The sequence below is a fragment of the Medicago truncatula genome, chromosome 2, assembly GCF_003473485.1.
Source record: "Medicago truncatula cultivar Jemalong A17 chromosome 2, MtrunA17r5.0-ANR, whole genome shotgun sequence".
In the NCBI taxonomy this organism is placed as follows: Eukaryota; Viridiplantae; Streptophyta; class Magnoliopsida; order Fabales; family Fabaceae; genus Medicago; species Medicago truncatula.
The window spans coordinates 39,993,783-40,016,779 of record NC_053043.1 but is presented as its reverse complement, the minus strand read 5'-3'; the positions used below and the strand labels follow the sequence as shown (position 1 = coordinate 40,016,779).

At 31.4% G+C, this 22,997-nt stretch overlaps 1 protein-coding gene and 1 long non-coding RNA gene across 3 annotated transcripts; one reads left to right on the top strand and one right to left on the bottom strand.

The window, feature by feature from the left end:
* Positions 1-11,792: 11,792 nt before the first annotated feature.
* Positions 11,793-15,599, top strand: LOC25487408 (uncharacterized). 2 transcript variants are annotated; one of them, XM_024775733.2, is made up of 7 exons: positions 11,793-12,415; positions 13,856-13,933; positions 14,068-14,102; positions 14,209-14,264; positions 14,383-14,478; positions 14,599-14,680; positions 15,352-15,599. In XM_024775733.2, the coding sequence occupies exons 1-6, from the start codon at positions 12,017-12,019 to the stop codon at positions 14,652-14,654; spliced, it is 720 nt and encodes a 239-aa protein (XP_024631501.1). In that variant the 5' UTR covers positions 11,793-12,016; the 3' UTR covers positions 14,655-14,680; positions 15,352-15,599. The 2 variants fall into 2 exon arrangements, with proteins under 2 accessions (XP_024631501.1, XP_013464778.1); XM_013609324.3 differs by having other exon boundaries at positions 11,794-12,415; positions 14,599-14,676.
* A 4,591-nt stretch (positions 15,600-20,190) lies between these two features.
* Positions 20,191-20,838, bottom strand: LOC112419512 (uncharacterized). Its single transcript, XR_003009625.2, has 2 exons — positions 20,670-20,838; positions 20,191-20,340 (listed from the first exon to the last, which is right to left on the bottom strand). It is a non-coding gene; the product is annotated as an uncharacterized lncRNA (long non-coding RNA).
* Between the last annotated feature and the right edge of the window lie 2,159 nt (positions 20,839-22,997).

Genomic DNA, 22,997 nt, shown 5'->3' with positions numbered 1-22,997 from the left:
CGGTTGGTGTTAGGCAGCAAGATGACAGGAGAGAGTTTGGCTGCCGAGGATCCAAATCCGAAATACTTGCGCGTGAAAAATTTGTTGTTATTGTTGAAAATAAATCCCCTTGAAATGTCCTAAGTTTTGTCTGTTCTATCCCTTAGAAACTAATATGAATATGAGCACTCCCCTTATACAAATTTAGTATGGAATGATCTCGTTGATTTAGTGGGCTATATACGGTAGTAAGGACCACATGCTTTAAAGGGAGGTTATCTTAAACTTTGGTGCCGTTATAGGCAGGGGCGGAGCCACCCTCAGCTAACCTGGGCACTAGCCCAGACTTAGCTCCAACTTTCTTTGTAGCAAGCTCAGTCATTACTAGAATTTTTAGTTTTTCCTGCGAATTTTTGTGAAAATTCTGCAGGAGAAACATTTCCTGCAGATTTTTCCAAAGATTTAGGTTCTCAGGTGAGGTAATACCATAGGATTTTAGGATCCACAGGAAATGTGAAATTATTTGCATGAAGGATGTAACATTTTGCGATAAAGTTTTTGCCCAGACTCTATAAAATTTCTGACCCCGCCACTGATTATAGGGACATGTTTTCAAACTATATTGATTTTTTTTTCCTAAAACTTTGGGGTAAAATTTGTCTTAAGACAAGCACAACATTTACCATAACTTAGCATCCCCACACAAGTCACAATGATTCCCCAAATTTTCTATCATGATCCATCATCCTTTCCTTCTAAAATTGGACTTAACTAACTTCACACTACATTAGCTATGTTAGACGCAATTTATTTGTATTTTGGACTGCCCCGTGGTTCATAATCTTCATTATGTAAGGCTTGAACACACATAGCTCCAACCTAATAGTTTTGAACTTGAAAGTTAGCTGATGTATCACCTAATGACTCTCAACACTGATTCTCTTTCTTCAAGCGGTTGCGTTGAGGAATGAACTCTATCTCTCAATTATGAGTTCTTTAACTGCTCCAAAGAGTGTTAAATACAATATTTTTGGGTTTTGAGCTACTAATCCCATAAGTGTATAAAATAAAAATAAAGAGATAAAAATGCGTACAATAGCTAATTTGATTGATTGTGTGTTGAATAAAATGTACAAGTTCAGTATATATAGGCAAACAATAATCCTACCGGTCAAAATGATGTGACCTACAAAAATTAGTCTTGCTTAGTTATTTTCGCAGGTACTGCGTGAGTCTTTCCCCAATGAGGGGTACGTGGCACCCCACTTTTGAATTGCAGTCTTCCACTTCTCGGCGTGTACCGTTGCAACTATCTATACGCATGAAACTTTCCTAAAAATGTGGCTCATATCCACTTTCGGTTAGCGGCGCTGGAAACATGAGGCATGAGTTGATTGCCCAGTTGTCCAGTTCCATTGAATTTTAACCAAGACTGATGTCTTCACGACCTTCATACTCCTCAGTAGACTCGAGAAAGACTTGACTAATATATATTTGCTTGTATCCATGCTTGTTTAACCCGTCATCTGAGATGAATTCCCTATCCCTAAATGCTTGCCGATTTTGGTTAACATGTAATTTATTTTTAGGTAAAAACTAGTTACAAACCCGTGCTTCGCACGGGTTCAATAACGTATTCGATAAAAAAAATTCTTCGAAAGAAGAGATATTAAAACGACGGAACATTGTGATTCATCATAAAATATGTATGAGCTGATTAAGAGAGTATATAATCAGTTTATGAGAATACAAATTGACATAATATTTAGGATGAAAACAATTGGAACCAATAAAGAAACCAATGATGTGTGAATTTACATATTATCCAAAATTATAAAAAAGAGTGTTGTTGTTATAGAGTTACCAAAAAAGGATTGATACCCATATTTACATCAAATGAAATCAAGCAAAGAAGTAGCATCGGTGAGTGAATATAATCTAGTCTAGGATTAGAGTTAAGGTGATCTGTTGAAAGTGCGGATCATGAACACCAAATCTTTATTTGGGAACGATTTGAACGTGCATATTTTTAGGTGGCTTCTCTAGATCAAAAATTAACTTATCACCTACCTCTAACATCTGTTCTCGGCAAATTTGAATCATTGGCCGCCTAAGTATTTTTTATAACTGGCTCTCTTTGTCGTTATCAAGCGACACTTATACCTTTTTTGAGCTTGTTTGTCGATGAGTGTGATTGTTTTCCGTGTTCCTTTTAGAAATGTCATTGATATCTCATTTGAAAAGTTCTAGGTACAAAACAAATTGCAGTGTTAATTAGAAGTTATATATATATATGTACATTTCTAAAACATTTACCAAAGCATTATAAAGATTTGTTGTAGGAAAAGAGCATGTTTTATTTTGTTTAAGAGATTAGGAAAACAACATTATAATTAACATGATACTAATTGGAACCAATGAAGGAACCAACAATATGCAGATTAACGTTACATAATAGTTAGGTTTATAAAAGAGATTGCAAGTTTCATAGACTAACTAAAAATGACGAGGTGACACTAACCACACCTAGAGCTGTCAAAAATGGGCCGGGCTCATGGGCCGGTGTCAAAAATGGGTCGGGCTCATGGGCCGGCCATTGGCCCATGTTTTTGGCCTAAAAAACTAACCAAAAAATGCACTCGGGGTTTTTCTGCCCAAGCTCATTTGGGCCATACAAAATTTGGGCCGGCCCATATTTCATTTTATTTTTTTAAAACATTATCAACTAATTTAAAATTTATTAACAAAAAAAAATTTTAATAAATAAATTTAATAAATATGGATGAATTTAGATTACAGTTTTAAAATTTTAAAGTTTATAAACTATTAATTTGATTTAATTGAAAGAATAATCTAGAGTTTAATTATTATTCAATGTTAATATAAAAATTATTTATATTTTTATGTCCATCCAATCATATTTTAGCAAAAAAGTAATGGTGAGTAACTAATACATAAGAAAATACATAAAAAAAAAGTGAATAAATTTTAAAAATAAAACATAAACGGGCCAGGCCGGGCTGGCCCATGGCCCACCAGGGCCGGGCTCTAGAATTCACGGCCCAATCATAAATGGGCTGGGCCGGCCCATTTGACACCTCTAACCACACCCCATCAATAGAAAATTACTAAAATGCCCCTCATAGGAGCAACTCTCATAATACAATCCAAACTGGTTAGGATTGAATTTAGTTGTTTTCCAAATAGTGATGCAATATGTTTTCTAACACAAAATATGCACATGAAATAAAAAAATAATGCAATATGTATTTTTAATTCGTGCGTAAAAAAACTCAAAGCATGTTTGTGCATAAAAAAAGAAGACATTGACTAAGTTTATAAATTCAGCAATTGTCCTAACCTGAGACAGTTTGGAAAGATCGTTGTATGAAGTACGTTGAGAAGAAATCGAACTCTGACTTAAGTTCTAACTGAAGCTTTGACTCTGAGCTTGAGAAGTGTTAAGGTCACGACAACAATTCAAGAAACATGGTCAAAAAACAATCAAATCGGATTGTGAAATAATAAGTTACTCTAACACTGTATTGTGAAATCATAATGCAAACTTACTAAGGCCCTGTTTGGATTGACTTATTTTGAACTTATGTGGGCTTATCTACTCCCATAAGCCTTTTTAAAGGTGTTTGGGTAAATAAATAAAAATAGCTTATCATAGTTTCATAAGCTGCTTATGCCATATTTTAATAAGCCTAAATTTTCAGCTTACCCTCCGGCTTAAGAAGGAGCTTATGAATTTATGTAACCTCCTTCGATTATCTCTGGATCCACTTTTTCAAAACATATTTTTTTATTTTATTTTTTTGTTTTTAGAAAAAAAACATATATTTTAATTATAATGTTAGTTATCTTTGGTTGTGCATGAGTAACAAAATTGCTATATACTTATCTTACTAAAGTAACACATGTAACTAAGATTTTTTTTTAAGGATGATTTTTATTATTTTTTTTGTTACGTAACAAAATGAAACTGAATAAAAAAAGCAAACTTAACTTGTCATTTTTTGGTAATAAACTGTACATTAATATCTATATATATGGTAAGTTTACAATCATAATTTCTCAAGTTTATATTTATATTATTATATTTTTTTAAAAGAAAGCTTATCATATATTATTATACTTGTGTATAATGATGTTTAGACTATTTATTTACACCTCAAATGTTAATTTTGTCTTATATGAATATTGATATTTTTTTAAGGACGAATATTGATTATACTATATATATAATTATAATTAATATATTATAATATTGTCTTTTACATCTTGATTAATTTTATCAAAAAAAATCTGTATAATTGTGGTTCGATTCTTTGATTTTTTTGTTAAATTAAAAATATTTAAAATTTCGATAATTGCTTATGTAATGTCACATCCAAACACTTCAATTTATGTAAGTACTTTTTAGTGTACATATCCAAACATAAATAGCTTATCAAGTATAAGAGCTTATGATGTAAGCTCTAATGTTATAAGCCCTAATGCTATAAGCATCTATATAAGCTGTTTATCCAAACGGGGCCTAAGTCTTAAACTTCTTAACAACCAGATGATGTAGGTTGATGAGCAGCCTCGAACCTGACCAATTGTTACATATATTTGGGTTGACATTGACTACAAAATGGAAGCAAAGAACTCAAGGTAAATAGATGGTAAATGATAAAGTTACGGAGTATTTTTCCCATAGTGTTACATCAACTATATTCCCACTACATAAGGAAAGACATTTTTCGGGTCATTATCAAACTTATACAAAATTTTATCATCTGATACTGACAAAATAGAAAATAATACCTTTTCTATTTTGCAATGTTTAGTTTTTTGAATAAGAAAAAAATATGCATATTTTTTTACGATATAAAGGTGCCATATATATATATATATATATATATATATATATATATATATATATATATATATATATATATATATATATATATATATATAAAAGATAATACCTTTTCTATTTTGCAATGTTTAGTTTCTTATATATATATAAGATAAGCATAATTTTTTAGAAATCTATACTTTTTTTTGAAGAAAAGACATCTACAATTGTACTTTTAATTAAAATGAAAATTTTATAAAAATTATACGCATTAGCGTAACAAAAAAACAGACACACATAAAGTATTACTCTAAACGCTAATATGTGTGTCTGTATATTTGGGAGGTTGAAGAAGGAAAATAAAAATATTTTGTATCATTAAATGATAGCGTGAATAAAAATATTTGTGAGGTTGTTAGGATTAAACGATATTTAAATTTAATATATAAATGATAAAAAGATAATAAAATTTCTTTGAAAAAAATGTAATAAAATTAAATGAAACCTCCTTTAAAAAATTAAATGGAACGGCTAAAAAAATTAAATGGAAGAAAAAAACATATAGAAATATAATATTAGAAAATAAAAGAAAAGGTTCCCAACGTGAATTGAAGAGAGATGCTTGTGAAATAAATTGTCGGGAAGTTAGTTTTTTGAAGTAGCATTCAACAACTATTGGCCAAAGCTCATTCCATTCAATTTTATGCATTAAAAAAAGTACATTTTTTAGTAAGTACTTAATTGATAATGTACTTGGCCTAACTTCTCCTTAAAAATGTAGAGAAGTTGAAAAAAAAACCCGGGTCAAACGGTATCTTAATCTCCCACAACGGTAGTAGTGTAAAAGCAACTGAATTTGGGAGGAAAAAAAATTTAGAAAATGGTTAAAAAAAAAATAAAAATTGAAAAATAGTTAAATGTTATTAAAAATATAAAAATTATAAAATTTATTAAAAATATAAAAATTATAAAATAATTAAAAAAAATGGTGAAGGGCAAAATGGGAAATGCACCCTAAAAATGATGATGTGGCACTAAAATGCCCTATATCAATTGGAAATTACTAAAATGCCCCTCCTAGGGACAAAATAGTAAAATTCTAGAAACTTAATTTTATAATATATAGTAAGTAGACAAAATGAATAAGTAGGAGGGTGTGACCTAATATGGACAGGCGTGGACTATGGGATCATAGCATGACAGACAAGTGTGGCACATTGATTATTATTTACTGTCATTGCTAAATCATGCTTTAAGAAGTTCTTATATTTCTCTATCCTCAATGTCAACACCAACAAAAGACTAAGCATTGAAGAATACCATAGATAAGAATAATCACATATTCATGGTAGTCTGTTTACTTTTTAAAAGTATTCTTCATGAGCTATAGGTTATTATTGTATTTGTGTAGTTTATATCTATCTATTGTAATTGATGTGTAATTTTGGTCTTCCAATAATTTTTGGTGCAGGACCAAACTTCGGTAAGAGCCAAGAGCATATCTAAGTCCACTTAATAACAACTAAGATGTGATTATTGAAGGGACCTTAATTGTAACATTATTCGTTTGGCTGGGCCTCTTCTCTGGCTTATTTTATGCCCTTTATTCCATATGCACATATATACATGCATTGAAAAGACATATAGTATCCATATTATTCAATTCAGTTAGCCAGTCTTAATCATTCGTCTATATATGTGTGCTGTTGATTGCCTTCACTAATGTAATCACTACAAAGATGGCAAGAAAAAAACCAAATGTTTATGCGTTGTCAATCAAATTTATATAATTGATTGCTGTCATCCCTCACGCTAATCAATTAACTACAGCGGTTTAATCACACCTTCATAGTCAAGTCAAAAGTAAAAAGAATGGGGGAGTAATCAAAGAAAGTGTCCAAATAATGCAGCATCCATTTTTATGTTAAATAGTTTAGTCGTCGAAGTTCACATATTTTAAATATGAAGAAGTAAAGAGTCTATGTTTAAATCTCAACTTTGCATATCATTGTTCTTGCAGCTACTAACTGAGTTGTACTTATAGAACGCAACATTCATCTTTTTTGTCCTTTCTAAAAATATTTATAATACTCTTAACTATTTATTATTTAAACCAATTTATTTATCTCTTTGCAATAAATTACCAAAGATAAATTAACAAAACAATAATTAACGTTACATTGAACTTTATGAACGATAAGTAAATAAGAATAATTATTTTAGCAAATGCGACAATTAAAAAAGACGGAATATATATTCGAAAACACTTAGTTTTTGCATATTAGAAAGGCAACGCTCCACCCTCTTGTGATAATTGTTAGCAAGAGTAAGTTACACCATAACATTTTTGACAACAAAAGTATAGATCAGGACCGTGAAATCGTTGTAAAAAGTGGTAATAGGCAATAATTAGCTCTAATTAGTGTTGCCTGATTTTTACATTTTGTCCACTCCCCTTCAAATAATCGTTGTCCATTCGGTTTAGGCCATGATTTAAAAAGCGTGGAAGTAAAAAACCGCTGCCTATTCTTATAAGGAGCTTCTACGGTGCAATCAGAAAACTAACTTTTTTTAAAAAAGTTAATTTTGATCTTAATGTTTGATTTATTTTTAAATTGTTGATTACAGATTAATAATCAATAATAATTCATCTAGTAACATGGAAACAGAGTTAATGATATTATGTGATACTATTAAGTGTTACACTTTGTGGGGTGCTACCCTTAAAACAAGGTAGGATAAAATTCGATTAAATATAGTCTTGTTAATCTGATGAACTGATGATACTTTGAGGACTGAACTTTTGATGTCATTTTACAAACAGTGGGGTATTACTCACTACATTTTTTATGTTAGTGTTAACTTCACCAGAAAAGTCATTCTAACGACTTCATCATAGAATTTTCCATTCTTTTTAGGCAACGGCCAGAAAAGTGTGGTTGTGATTTTTGTGAAAAACCGTTGTTTGTTTGTTTTAGGTTGCGGTTCTAAAAACTAGAAATGATTCAAACAACCCCTCAATCTTTTTGGAAGCTCGGTTTGTCCACCAAGGATCAAATGATAAATATAAGGAAATAATTTGTATCCCTAAAGAGAAAAATAAAAAAAAAAAGTAAATAATATGTACATAATCAACCTGCATTCCTTTAAAAAAACTGTATAGTTTGTATAAAAAATTTCAACTTGTATTGTCCATGTGATTTATACGAAGGCTAGCTGGTAGGAAATTGAATATTATGTAGATTAATTGTAAATAAAAGTCTATAGGACAAAGTGAAGATTCCTAATTAACCAACTCTAAACCGTTGTCTATTCTTCCAAGAATACATTTGATTTGAGCTTAAAGAAGTTGGGTGTATAGAAAATACATTAGCAAAGTTCAGTATGGATATTGGCATTAAAGTGAATCAAACATGAGATCTTAAGAGGAGTAAACTCTAAGATCTCAAGTCAACCACTAGACTACTTCAAATAAGATAAAAAATAATATTTATATTTAATAACATTTGGTGTGACTAGAAAATGCCCACTTGAGTAGGGAAATAGCTCCCTAGCTGACCTAGGAAGATGATGGAGGCTCTCTTCATGTTAATCCAGCTTCATTCATGCCGATCTGTTGCATGCTTATAATTATTTCGTACATGAACAATTCTATATTTCAATGTGCGCTAAGCAAAACTAACCCAAGTGGCATATTTATGAAAAGCTAATAACGTTCGATAATTTATTCTATCCACAAAAATGAGAAGAGAAAGATGGTTACAACATGATACCAAGTTATTTGTAGTCACGGTAAGTTTAACTAGAGAAATACTCACTCAATGTAATTTGAACATGGATTAGTGCTTCGTGTATCCAAGCATTATACCAATAGCAGTTCTTTTAGTTAAAGCTAGGATGCACATGATAATTAAGATGAGAAGGGTTGTATTGAGCTTTGCCTCATCATTTCAAGTTTTTCTCAAGCCTTAATCAAAAAACAAAAAGTTGTGTTATTTTAATTTTGGTATATAGACGAAATAACAATAGTCACTAGTGGAGGAATCGAAATTCGAATCCTGATCACAACGTCCGACCTTACAATTATAACTTTTTATGAGTTAAGTTAGGATTTTGAACAAAGTTGTGTGATTCTATTATCCCAAAAACATTTTTGTCTTTAAGACCCACATCTAAAAAAAAAAAAAACTTACACCGAAGTAAGCACCACATCAAAACATGACTAGGGGACTGGACTATTTTTGGGAGTTAAGAACAAAAAAGGAATGGAAGAGCTTAGAGAGGGGAAGACGGGGAAGATGAAGAGAGGGAAATTCTTCACCTATTTTGAAAGCATTTTTGTAGAGGATGAAAGGAAAATACTTACTTATAACTATCATTTCTTTAATTTGATTGAAAGTAAAGAGACGAGGAAGTAGAAGGTTGTAGCAAAGTGGACAACGTGCAAAGCTTTACCACACATCATAGTTCCGTACATATTTCAAAACTCACATAAAAATGGTAAGCAAGTTTTCCCCCTCATCAACTGATTTTCATGTATTTAATCTGAACAAACCAATTATAAATTCATTTGTCCTTTATTCCATATCAAGGCATCTCAAATTAAAGTACAAGATCAATTGCTGAATCTAAAATCAACACCCATCTGCAATTGGGCGTGTCAAATTTATCATATTTTTAAATTTTTAAATTGATAGTAGCATCTTCTCGAAGAGAAAAAGTGCTTCTTTTCCATTCCCATGCATCCCATTTGCAAATATCATCGTGCTCCAAGCAACAACATCTTTCGCAGACATTATATTGAAGAAATTCCTTGAAAGACTCAAATCACCGCATTTGGCATACATGTATACTAGAGCTACTGTTCTTGTCAAGTCCCAAACTTTCAAATGCCTGAAGAGATAGCAATGTATATATCTCCTTGCCCATTCTCAAGCTTCCTGAAATAAAACAAGCCGGTAAGATACTACTAATTGTTATTTCATTGGGTTTAAATCCCATATTTTGGATCTTTCTAAGCATCTCCAATGCCTCATTTATTCGCCCGTTCTCCACACATCCCACCAATAACAACGCTCTATGTAGCTTCATCTGCTTTAACTCCACTCTACTCATATGCGAAAACAGGGAAACACCCTGTTCGTATTCTTTGTTTGTAAATTATGCCATTAAAACTCTAGTCCATGACACAACATCTCGATGAGGCATCAAATCAAATACTGCTTGAGCTTCTCTTACACATAGACATTTTGCACACAAGTTCACTACAAACAAACATTTTCTACCAGCCCACGTCTCACCACAAATCCATGAATTGTTTTACCTGATTTTGAATCCTTCAAATCCGAGCACGCAGACAAGATGCTCGCTATAGTCTTTGGATTTGGTTTCACCCGATTCCATCCCATTTTGCGAAAAATATTCAGACCCTGCCGGGGAAATCCATAGTTAACATATCACGAGGAGTCAAGGACAATGAGTTCCAAGTAACCACATCTCAAACAACCAAATCATCAAAAACATATCTCGCACCCTCAACGCATTTACATTTGCCACAAGCATGAATCAATGCATTGCCAATGAAAACATCAGACAATACCCCACACACTAAGTTACATCATCATGAACTTCCTTAACTCTGAAGGCATCACCATTCACGAGAAGCAGCACAAGCCTTAACAACTACCAAGAACACAGGCCTGACAGGTTTGATCCCACGTGCCCGCCAACGAAGTATAGATGTTAATGGCCTCATTTGGAAGAGCATGAGTGGATAAAGATGAAATACAAATTGAAGAAGTAGTGGCGTCTGGATGAGGAATATTATCAAACAGTTAGCGAGCACGCTTGAAATCACCCACGTTCAAGGCAGCCTTGCTTCAGTAGAATATTTCTTACATTTTCTCCTTTACCGCGTTTTAATGGAACTCCCTTGTTTGATTTCCATGCAAACAAAATCTGCAATGAAATTTTCAACAAAATCTGCAAATGCAAAATCACTCTCCTACGATGAGATAGCACTCTCCTAAGTGGTATTTGAAGTGAATATCTTCTCTATAGATAGAGAAGATATTCAATTAAAATCCCACTTACATGTGCCTTTGATCAAACCCACGTATTTGCTATTTCTTCTTCTTCTTTGTCTCCGGAAAACAAGTAGCAAATTTTTTTTTTTTTTTTTTCCTGTTACATGAGACAAATTCAAGAGTGAGTGCCCCTAATCAACTGATTGCACAAATTTTTATATAAAAGTTATTATTTAAAAAATGTTAAATTTTCAATACATCCATTACACAAATTTTTATAAAAAGTTACCATTTAAGGTCCTTAATACTACTCCAGAAATACTGGTTAAAATTTCCTTTAAATATATTTTAGGTCTTTTTTATGAAAAAACTTAACATCTCTAAAAAAAATGAACAAACTTAACACAATTTTTTTAAAAAACTTAACCACTTATTTTGTGTATAGCATAAAAAATGCTCCTTTCGTCGCATTTTAAATGACGTACTTTAAAAATGTATATTATTGATGTAACTCTGTTGTATTGGTTCAGACCTCTCATATCTTTTATTTTAATGCTTTGATAAAAAAGAAAAAACCATTCTTTTTTTGATAGATGGACGAAATGACAAAGTCATTATAAACTCACACACACAAGTGGAGGTACGGGATTCGAACCCCGGTCATGACATCCGGCCTAACAATTTCGACATTTTTGCCAATTGAGCTTAATAGAAAACCATTCTTTTCTATTAATATAAAAAAATAAATAATGACTTATAATTTTTTTTTTAAGATTATGTATTTTACATTATCACGCATGAGCGTGACAAAATCAATTGTATCAAATAACATGAGACGGATCGAGTATATACCTATTTTTTGAATAATAGTTTTAGGATTTCATGGGAATATTTTTAGATAAACCAAAGAAGATAATGTAGATTGAACGTGTCCTTAAAACCAACGTGGCAAGTGTTCGTTGGATTTGGAAAGAACAACATGTGAAGGAAAATCAAAAGAGTTAACGAATTCAACTTCTAAGTTGATACCTCAAAGATGATATTTGACACAAGTAGAAGAACAACATCATCATCATCTACAATGTTCCATTCGACATGTCTAAACCTTTTCTAACTCCATAAGTACACTAAGATTTTACTTCACCCTTATTCAATATTCCCCATGTCCACTCTTGTACAATTCTCCATCAAATTTTCACACTTGAAACCCAATGATAGCATATACAAGACACAACCCACTTTTTCTTTCTCCAATTTAGACCCAAAGTTTAATTCTTTTCATCTGGGTAGTTTCAAGTTGAGAGCATGCAGGGATAGGTGGTCTTTTTTGGGAGGTGCAGTGTTTAAAAATGGAGGTATGTGTGAAGAAAAGGGGTGCAAGAAGGAAAAAAGAGTGGTTTTGGTGAAGAATAATCAAGGGTTTGGATTCAATAACGGTGGTGGAAGAGATGATGGTAGCACTGCTAGGATTTTGGGAAATCTTGCTCTGGCTGCTGGGTTGACTTATCTATCAATGACTGGACAACTTGGCTGGATAATTGATGCTATTGTTTCCATTTGGGTACTCTCTCTTGGTTTGCTTTAATTGGCTAATTTAGAAATAGTATTAAAAATAAAGTCGAATGTTTTTAATGATCTAACGATTACTTTTGATCAACTGCATAGAAAATCTTTACCCTGACGGTGTGTATGAATTAAATTTAGTTTAATAAGGTTATAATTTTCTTGAAGTATTGTTAGTTTGTATATCAATTGTTCTGTTTATGCTGTATATACTTCAAGTCTATCTTGATTGAGGAAACTAGATGTGCTGGGTGATTTAGTCCATGTTTAAGCAATTTTGTTGAAGATGGCATTGCAGTGGTTTTTTTTATATCTTTGTTGAGTAATTAGTCTGGAATAGGAACCACTTTGCTAATCAGTGTCTAGTATCTTGAACTCATCTTGTTGATATTAAATTACAATCGCAGTTATATTGCGGATTGATGTGGACCAGTTGTAACTAGTTGGTCCTCAATCATTGCATGTATACCGTTAAAATTAAGAATCTCTAGATATTCCTTTAATTGTACAGCTTCCTAGATTGATTATTTTTACTGCTAGAGTATACTACTTCTTAGGCTAGTGCTTACTAATTAAGCATTCAATGTATTTATTGTTAAACCATTATAAATACAAGGTGTGCGATCTCATTATATACAAACATAATTTACACAGAGATTGCTGAATTTTACCTATACCCTGATGTTACCCCGTTAGATAAGCCTTTACTTATTCACTTTAAAGACTATATTTCTTAAATTATGGTTTTGCGGAATTAGCCTCTTGTAAATGCTTTAGAAATGCGGTAAGACGCGTCTATGATAGGGTCATATGATGGTATGAGACACGGCCTGAAAAAGGAAATGCGAGACATTCCTTGCCTTACAAGTCAGTTTTGGATGGTTGAGTTAGGCTCAATCTAAAATTTAAGAGGTAGCAATCAGCAACCTTACCGTAGTGTTAACGTTCATCCTCTTGCTATCATCTTGCAACAAGATAGATAAATAGCAGGTAAACAGAAAAGTCAAATATGAGCCAATCAAATAGGTTTACCTTTTTAAACTCCTTGTAGAATCTTCCCCTATCCTGATTGCAACATTCTTCATTCTTCTAATTGAACTCTGTTATGAATCCAAATCTTACATAACCTATCCAAAGAAGCAAGAAACAAGACAGACATGAGTGTGTCAACTGAATAAAGAATAAGCGAAGAATAGTTTTCTATGTTTTTTCATGCAATTAGCTTACTACGTTACTATATATAAATTCTACATTATTAGGCTATTTGTGTGATGTAATTCTTCCTGTTCAATGTAAATAATTTTTCAAAGATCTATCTTTTTGTCCCTTAGCTGATAATGTCTTCTAGTAAATTATGTATTCCTCCAAAACTTATACATGTAAATTAAGCATCTAACTTTTCTTAATCCTCTTCTTGTTTTTCTTTATTCCTACGCAGATCTTTGCAGTGTTAGTACCGATAGTAGGTATTGGTGCTTTCCTTTGGTGGGCAGGTCGAGATATAATGAAAGGCACTGTGAGGCTTCTTCATTACTTAATCTGAAAAACTTCTCGAACTTTCAACTTATACACTTTTTAAACGATGAATTAATTTTCTTGTGGTTTATTTTTTAATTAGACATTGTTGTGTCTGTGTTCTTCTATATGCAGTGTCCAAACTGTGGAAACGATTTTCAGGTTTTCAAGTAAGATGTGTTTTATTTACATTCTAATAAGCTAATTATAGATGATTTATTTCTAAGTAGTTCGAACTAGCCATCGTTATTTTATACGTATAATTATTTGATACAGATCCACTTTAAATGAAGAATTGCAGTTGTGCCCATTTTGCGGTCAACCTTTTTCTGGTAAGCTGTGGTTAGAAAATTGTTCACTGTGTTTTATCATCCATCACTGTTTCATTTAAAAAAAAAATTCAAAATGTGCAAATTTCTTACCGTTGAAGAACTTTTATTTTGATATCAGTTGATGGTAATGAGTTTGTCAAGGAACCTGTGAATTTTTCAAACCAATCTACAACATTTGGACAAGCATTCGACAATTTCTCGAGTTCTAAAAATGGTAACCTTCACAAGTTATTAGTACATTTTGTTTAAATTAAATTTCTCCCTTATCTCTTTATTCTTTATTATCCCTAATCTTTGTTGATGGTGCTGTGTTTCCATGTTTCGTTTATGGCAGACAAGGATTCTGGTAAAGCAATTGATGTTGAGGCCGAAATAAAAGATGCAGATTGAGTCTTCACAGAATATATACCATGTTAGTAAGTATAATTAACTAGATTTTTTTTTTTTGACAATATGTAATTGTGTATGGTTTATCTAATACTTTCACAGAATTGCAATTTCCGTAGTAATGTTTAGCAATTACTTTAAGAAACAAAATAACAGATTTTTCCTATGCAAACATAACATCGAAGAGGAATATAATATGAAAACAGTTATTTTAAATTTTTTCTTGAACAAATACTTGAAAACAAGGAGTATAATATTTTCTCAAACGAAACAAACTTGAAATCTTAGGATTCTAGTTCTGAAGCCTGTGCTTTTCTTAATAGTGACAGTGTGATTTTAATCTATCATCTCACTACTCTTGTAATCTCTCCAATGCTCTCGCTTATATAGCTCACTCCTAATGGCTTAATTTCCGAGTAATGTGAACCAAGTGAAACTATTTTCCTATGAAATCAGTTATGAAGAATCTGGAACTGGAATATGGTTGGAATGTGAGTGCATTTTAGAGATTAGTACTAAAAATTAATTTGATATTCTACTAGTAACTTTTATAATTAACCTAACCATTTGGATCCTAGTCAATGTTGAGTATGTCCTTAGTATTCAGCAAATATATTGTTGGTGTTGTTTCTTGCTCTAGTAACTGTTTCTCTCTTTTGCCACTAAATAGTTTTATTGAGATTTGTATTTCATTTTTCAGGGTGACTATGCTGAAATCAATTCTCATTCAGTTAAACAGGTCGTGGCTTGCATTTTCTGGTGCTTAAGGCGCATCGAGTGAAGCACATTCTAGAGAGAAGAGTGTAGTGAGCAGATTAATGTATTCTAGAGAGCATAGGAATATAGCGAGCAGAGTAGCATTACAATTGTAATATAATTTTTGATAGTGATGTTTCTCTTTCTCATACCACACCTTTATTATCTTGGTTTACCAAAAGGTATCTTCAATCTTCTTTTCTTGTTACAAAAAACAACATTTGTGGGAATTTAGCTTGTGTCCGTTAGTTAGGATAAGCCAGCCTTATCTGTTCTTAAATCTTGACCAACAACTCACACGTATGACAAACACATAACTGTTTGGTCACGAAGGGAGCCTTAAACATTGGGAGCAACACTAACATTGAGATCATTAGATTGGGAGCAATCAAACAAGTGGATTGGATATCACATCACACCTATGAGTTCTCTCATTTATATGTTGTTCAATATCCACTTTTTCATTCAATACAAGAATCTTACTTACACTTGACATACCAACACTAACATTGAGGTGCACGACTATTTATGTACTGCCCTCAAGGATTTATTTGTGTAATTGCGCAAATCTCATAGGATACATCAAGCTCCTATTGGCATTTGCAAAAAATGTAGAATAGCTCGAACTATAAAATAAACTGGAATATGTAACCCAAGAGGTGAGAGGAAGAATGGTAGGGGAGAAGAGTTGGTGTATTGACATACCTTATTTGCATATGCTCATTGGTCGAGTAGTTTGGGATTGGTAGATAGATGACAATGACTTTGGCTTAAAGATGGTATATACAGCTTTGTGCATGTTGAGGACACACACACATTCCTGCCACCCTTAGAAATTTTCTCCATTGAAGATTGGCATTGTTGATTGGTGAAGCCGCATGTGTTGGCTGCGCGGTAACAGCCATTGTTTGGAGATGAAGTATCGGAACAACTGTCCTTGCCATCCATAGAAATTTTAGAGTTTGTCGTCAGTCTTGTTCTGAACTAATTTTCTCAAAGCCAAAGCCAAAGCCCTTGACCAGGACCTTGCAATCTTACACTCCTTTTTTCCATGATTATTTGTGCAATCAATTACGACTGTAATCTATCCATGATTCAAGCAGCTTCTTGGTGAGAATCCTAGCCCCTAGGTACAAAATTAACATGCCAAAGAGCGATATTTTCAACTTTAATATCTTTAGACAATTGAACATTGGTGTTTTTATCTTACAAATTTATACTTTTTGGCATCTTCAATGGTGTACTTTTGAGACCATTGAATCTAATATCTCATTTGCTTCGTTGTACAAGCAAATATACATTCGATGAATCATTAGACAAAGTAAAAGTACTAATTTGTTTATAGGTCTATATTACTACTTTATATATAAACACTTGAAAGATACAACCACAAACAATGCCTGATTTTTAGAGTAGATGGATGTGAAAACGTCATTTCTATACAAAATCAAGTTTGTCCAACTATTCTAAAAATCTCTGAAATATTCCAAAATAATGCACCACTGTCATTATTTAGATAGTTTTAAATTTATTCTCGATATTTACAACTTAAGGTCATTGAAATTTCTAATATTTACAGCTACATACATATGTTACAAGAATGAAGAAAACTTGGGCCGTGGATGAAATTTAGTAGAAACCATGTAACCCAAGCTAAAGCAGAGTACACAAAGTCCCATATCGAAGTACTTCCTCAATACTTGTAAATCAATTTCCAAATGAGTGTAAGTTTTTTCAAGTTCTTCTGGATGAATATCATTGTCATTATTATCAACACATATCTCTCTTTCCTCTGGAATGGTCTCCAACATCAACTTGTATGTCCTACGTTTGGTTTTCTTTGTCTTGCCAACAGACATGGTGCTTTCTATCTTTGAATTAAAATCAAAGTTATTGATTGTGAATGAGTCAATACAACCATCAAGATGGATATGTGAATGTGAGGGATAATCAAATAATCTACACATGTTGGCAATGGTTTAGACAAAGTATGTCTTTCAAGTGGTGATTGAAGGCCTCTCTCTCTCTCTCTATATATATATATATATATATATATATATAGATTGTAAAGATAATTGTTATTACACGCACATTAATTACGTGGATGAGATAAGATAATTTGATATTGTTAAAAAGGACTAAACAAGGAATAAAGATAAAGTCAACTATATATATTAACCATTTAAGAATAACTTTTAACAAAAAATGACTAGCTGGAAAAATCTAAACATGATAAGAGAAAAAATGATTTTTAGATTACGAATTTGTTTATAAGTGTTGACGGCGATTTTGGATAACAAATAATGAATATCAAACAAGAGTGAGATCGTCTGCTAAATTTGTGTGAAGTATGTGAATTAAATTCTGCTAGTATTAACGTAACATAAGGCCCGTTTGATTTAGATTCTAAAAAAATGGATTTTCCTTTATATTTTTAAAAATGGATTTTTTTTTAAAAATTTACTCAAAAATAGTAAAAGTTATTTCAAACTCATTTGATATAAGTTAAAAAAGAGATTTTGACATTCACTAACTTAAATATTCATTGTTCGAGATTTTACATAATAAAAATCACATATTTTTTTAAAATGACATCTTTCAAAAATGATTTTTATGAAAAGCTATTTGAAATATCTTTTTTTTTTTGAGATTTTTTCAAAATTTTAGTATCACAAAAAATTATAACAAAATGATGAAATATTTATAATGATATTTTAAGATAAACTATTGGGTTAATAGTGTTTTTGGCCCCTGTAATATAGTGCACTTTTGGTTTTAGCCCCTGTAATTTTTTTTTTTAGATTCCACCCTTGAAAAATGAAGTTTCTTCAGGATTGGCCCCTCACCCCAATGTGTCAGCAGAATCTCTTACGTGGCAGTGACGTGACAATTTTTTTTTTAATTTTTTTTTCATAGCACGCTGTAAATAAACGCCACGTGGCATTTGTGATTTTTTTTAAATAAAAATAAAAAAAACTTAAAAAATTAATAATGATTAAAAAAATCTGGTAAAATAAAAAGTAATGAAAAAATCTAGAAAAATTATAAATATAATTTTAAAAAACGTAAAATTTAAAAATGTCACGTCATTTATAATTTAAAAAAAATATATAATTTTAAAAAACGTGAAATTTAAAAACGAAAAAAATCTTAAAAAATTAAAACAAAACCTGGAAATTTTATGAAAAATTTAAAAAATCTGGAAAAATTAATAAAAATAAAAAATGATTAAAAATATCTGGTAAAAAGAAAAATAATGAAAAAATTCGGGAAAAATTAAAAAAAAATCTGGAAAAGATTAATATATATCAAAATTTTCTAAAAATTAATATATTCAGAAAAAAATCAAATTTCAAGATTTTTTTCAATTCCGGTAAAATTAAAAAATTCATATTTTTATTTTCAAAAGTAAGAAGTTTTATTTAAATCTTTTTCATAATATTTTTCGAAAATTTATTTTTTTAAATATGATATTCTGGAAAAAAAAATTGAAAATTTCAATATTTATTAATCTTTTTCACAATTTTTTTAAATATTTCCAGATTTTTTGCATTATTTTTTATTTTACCAGATTTTTTTAATCATTATTAATTTTTCCATATATTTTTTTAAAATTTTCAGTATTTTTATTAATTTTTTTTATTTAAAAAAAATCACAAATGTCAGGTGACGTTCATTTACACGCGTGTCATGAAAAAAATTTAAAAAAAAAATTTGACACGTCACTGCCACGTAGGAGATTCTGCTGACACATTGGGGTGACGGGACAATCCTGAAGAATCTTCATTTTTCAAGGGTGGAATCTAAAAAAAATAAATTACAGGGACTAAAACAAAAAGCGCACTATATTACAGGGGCCAAAAACACTATTAACCCTAAACTATTCAAACATATTTTTCATTTGAAGCTTTCCTTAAAGGTTTCTTTGTCAAAAAAATTATAACAAAATCACATTACATACCAAAATCTATTTTGGAAAAAGCTATAACAAACATGCCCATAATCAGATAGATTAAATCGCACTAATTGAGTCTTTGCATTTGTAAAGTCAAATTATTATTATAGCAATAATTGGTGATTTAAACGCAGTAATTCAGTCTTTGCATTTGTATATCACTTTGACTATATATAGTAATTTAGTTTTAACTGTCCTCGTGAACTTAATTTAGTTGGTATTGAACAACGCATAATATATGTAAGGTCCGGCGTTCAAACTCCGACCACTACAAAAAAAAAAAAAATTAATCTTAACTTCCGCATTAAGATAACATAAAGATTTTTTTTTTATAAAGAAAACATTAATATTTTCTTAACTTCAGCATAACTCACCCATTGAAGTAATCTAACGATATCGTGACCGTTAAATTGATTCAATGATCAAGATTTGTTGCAGAAAATCAGGGGTGTATATTTGAATTATAGAGTCCGGTTGTTTCCAATTATTTTGTAAAAAAGTCTTTTTTTTTATTAAAAAAAAATCTCTTTTGTCTTGTTTTTTTCAAGTATTTGTTTAGGATTTTTTAAAAAATCATTTATCAAAATATATATTTTGACTAAAATAAATAGCTATTAGAACTTACTTTTCCAAAGATCTATTTTTTTCCAAAAACAAGGAGATGTTACACATGTATAAGTTAAAACTCATTTTTTTTAAAGTGATTTTTATGGGAAATAAACAAACAAAAATAACTTCGGACTCTACAAAATCTCTAGATTCTTCTAACATAAAATCTATATATTTTTTTTTAAGTCGAAACAAGCGCAATCATCGTAGGGAAGCAAGTGAGAAAGTTGTTGAACATTAAAAACCAATCTCGGCAAACTAATTTATCAGCAGCCGGGGTTGAATTCCACAAAATGTTACAACTTATTACCAAGAGACAATAATGCATAACAATAGAATTCTAAAAGCTGTAATTAGTCCTAAACCATACTTTAAGGGTGCGTTTGATTTACTAAAAAATGAAGGACAGGACAGAACAACTCTAGTTGTCTAGTGTTTGATTTGTAAAATTGTTTCAGATACAGGACAAACTGGAGGCAAGGGACAGGACAAAAACTCATATTTTTATCCCTCACCAAACCACATCACAACTTTTTGTCCCACGTACAAGTTGTCTAAAATACCAAAATAACATTTTGTCCCTCAAAAATCATATAAAACAAAAAATTACTCAATACCATAAAAAATTTGTTATGTGCTGTTCTGCCTTGTGTTGTACTGTTCTGTCCAGTACTTACTGTTTTGCAAACCAAACACACCCTAAGTGCTATGCAAACAACACTAATAAAATTGCCCAAAACTGGCTTCTCTTCACAAAAGATAAAAATCACAACCCGGACAGCAACTTCTTAGCAGTTGTTGTTGAAATCTCAAGCCTTGCTTGGTTCTGCAACCTTCTGCAGTAAGACATGACAAAGAGTTCATAACAAAATTCCATGCTTATTTTAAAGGATAATACTAGATAGTTGATGCATGTTAGTCAGTTCAATTTGTTGCATAAGACTGTTGATGCATGTTCAATTTGTTTTAAATTTTTACAGAAGTATAGTTTATTTGTTAGTCAGTTCGTTGGTAAATGACAAAACTTATATGTCTTGACCTTGATAAAACATACATGTAGATGCCATAGGCCAGGGAAGGTCACCAAATATATGTTGTGTATGGCTCATATGCACAAAAAATGATAAGGGGTGAGAGAGATGAATTAACGTAGTGTTGCGAAGCTCCCTTCGCTCCTGCCCTTACGTTTGGTCCAAACTTGTGTTTGACCTAAATGTTTGTTATGGAAGGGGAGAACCCCACGGTGCATTTCATTGTTATCGTTGTAATATGAACAGTAGTATCATTTTTTTTTCTTCTTCTTGTAACATTGTAAATTCTAATCCAATCAAGTAATATACATAGCTATAATGGCTTTGTAGTCGCAGAAGCAGGCTCATTCGGCCGAACTATATGTAAACAAACGATTGTGTTTCATTGTTTGTGACTTACATTTCTTTATTCTTCTTTTAGCGGTTATTGTTCTAACAATTGGTATTAGATGGAGATTAACTCTGGTGCAAAATTGGAGTTGACAAGGTTCAACGAAATGGGTAATTTCGGATTATGGCAAACGAGGGATAAGAATTTGCTGGCTCAATAAAGTTTACAAAAGGCGCTACGTGAGACGAAACTGGCAAACATGGACAAAATTGATTGGGTCAAGATGAAGGAGAATGTCACAAGGTTGATACATCTATGTTTTCAGACAAGGTGATGTATCATATCCTGCAGATGCTAGTGAACAAACTATCCGTGAAGCAACGACTATACAGTCTGAATATGCATGGAGGATCTGATATACAAATACATATCAATATCTTCAACAACATAATGATTGATCCGGTACGATTTGGGGTGAAGATCGATGAGGAAGACAAAGCAATTATTTTGTTGTTCGCATTACCAGGTTCTTACAACTGCTCTTACATATGTTACAATCCCCTAAAGAAACCTACATATATTTGCAACTTAATGTCATTCTAATTCCGACTATTACAACTACATATGTTACAATCGCCTAAAGAAACCTACATATATTACAAGAACAAGAAAGAAGATGATGATAAAAGTGAAGAAAACTTGGTCCGTGGGTGAAATTTAGTAGAAACCATGTACCCTAAGCTAAAGCATAGTACACAAAGTCCCATATCGAAGGACTTCCTCAGCACTTGCAAATCAATTTCCAAATGGATGTAAGCTTTTTCAAGTTCTTCTGGATTAGTATCTTTGTCCTTATTATCAACATATAGCTCTCTTTCCTCTGGAATGGTCTCCAACATTATTCGGTTGGTCCTGCGTTTGGTTTTCTTGGTCTTGCCAACAGACATGGTGCTTTCTCTCATTGAAATCAGTTCATCAAAATCAAAGTTGGTGATTGTGAATGAGGGAATATAGCCATTGGAATGGGTCAATATAATCAACAGATCTAAGCATGTTTGCAATGATTTGTGGAATGGATTTAGTCAAAGTACAAATGAAGGTGTCTCTCAAGTGGTAAGTTATGGCCTCTATTTATAGGTCACAAAGATGATTTTTACACGCACATTAATGACGTGGATGAGATAAGTTTTTATTTAGTTCAAAATGACTAATTAAAGAATAAGGATAGAGTCAATTATCATATTAACTATTTAAAGATAAATTTTCACAAAATAACTAGCTGAAAAAACCCGAATAGGATAAGGAAAAAAAATTATATTTAGATTACAAATTTGTTTATAGGTCTATATCATCACTACTTTGAATATAAAGTAACAGCCTCAACAATATGAAACTTCGAAATTTTTGGGGGTCACTCAAAATACAAAATTTACTATTTTTTCAATTACTTTCAATCCATTACACGGCTGAGAAACAAGTTAACGTAGTATGATTTCACCATATATCACCATTAAATATACACTTTCCTCCCTTGAAAAGAAAAATTTATACTTCCCTCTCCTAAAAAATGTTTGAATTACAACCCTCTTCCTTAATAATTAAATATGCACTACACTTTAATCTATTTTAACTTAAATAAATATTTTTATGATATATATTAATTT

Excerpts from the sequence above, each read along its gene's own strand:
- LOC25487408 (XM_024775733.2), top strand. The coding sequence starts at position 12,017 with ATGTCCACTCTTGTACAATTCTCCATCAAATTTTCACACTTGAAACCC. Across the intron at positions 13,934-14,067 it reads GAGATATAATGAAAGGCACT|TGTCCAAACTGTGGAAACGA; the intron begins GTGAGGCTTCTT and ends TTCTATATGCAG. Across the intron at positions 14,265-14,382 it reads TTGCGGTCAACCTTTTTCTG|TTGATGGTAATGAGTTTGTC; the intron begins GTAAGCTGTGGT and ends TTTTGATATCAG.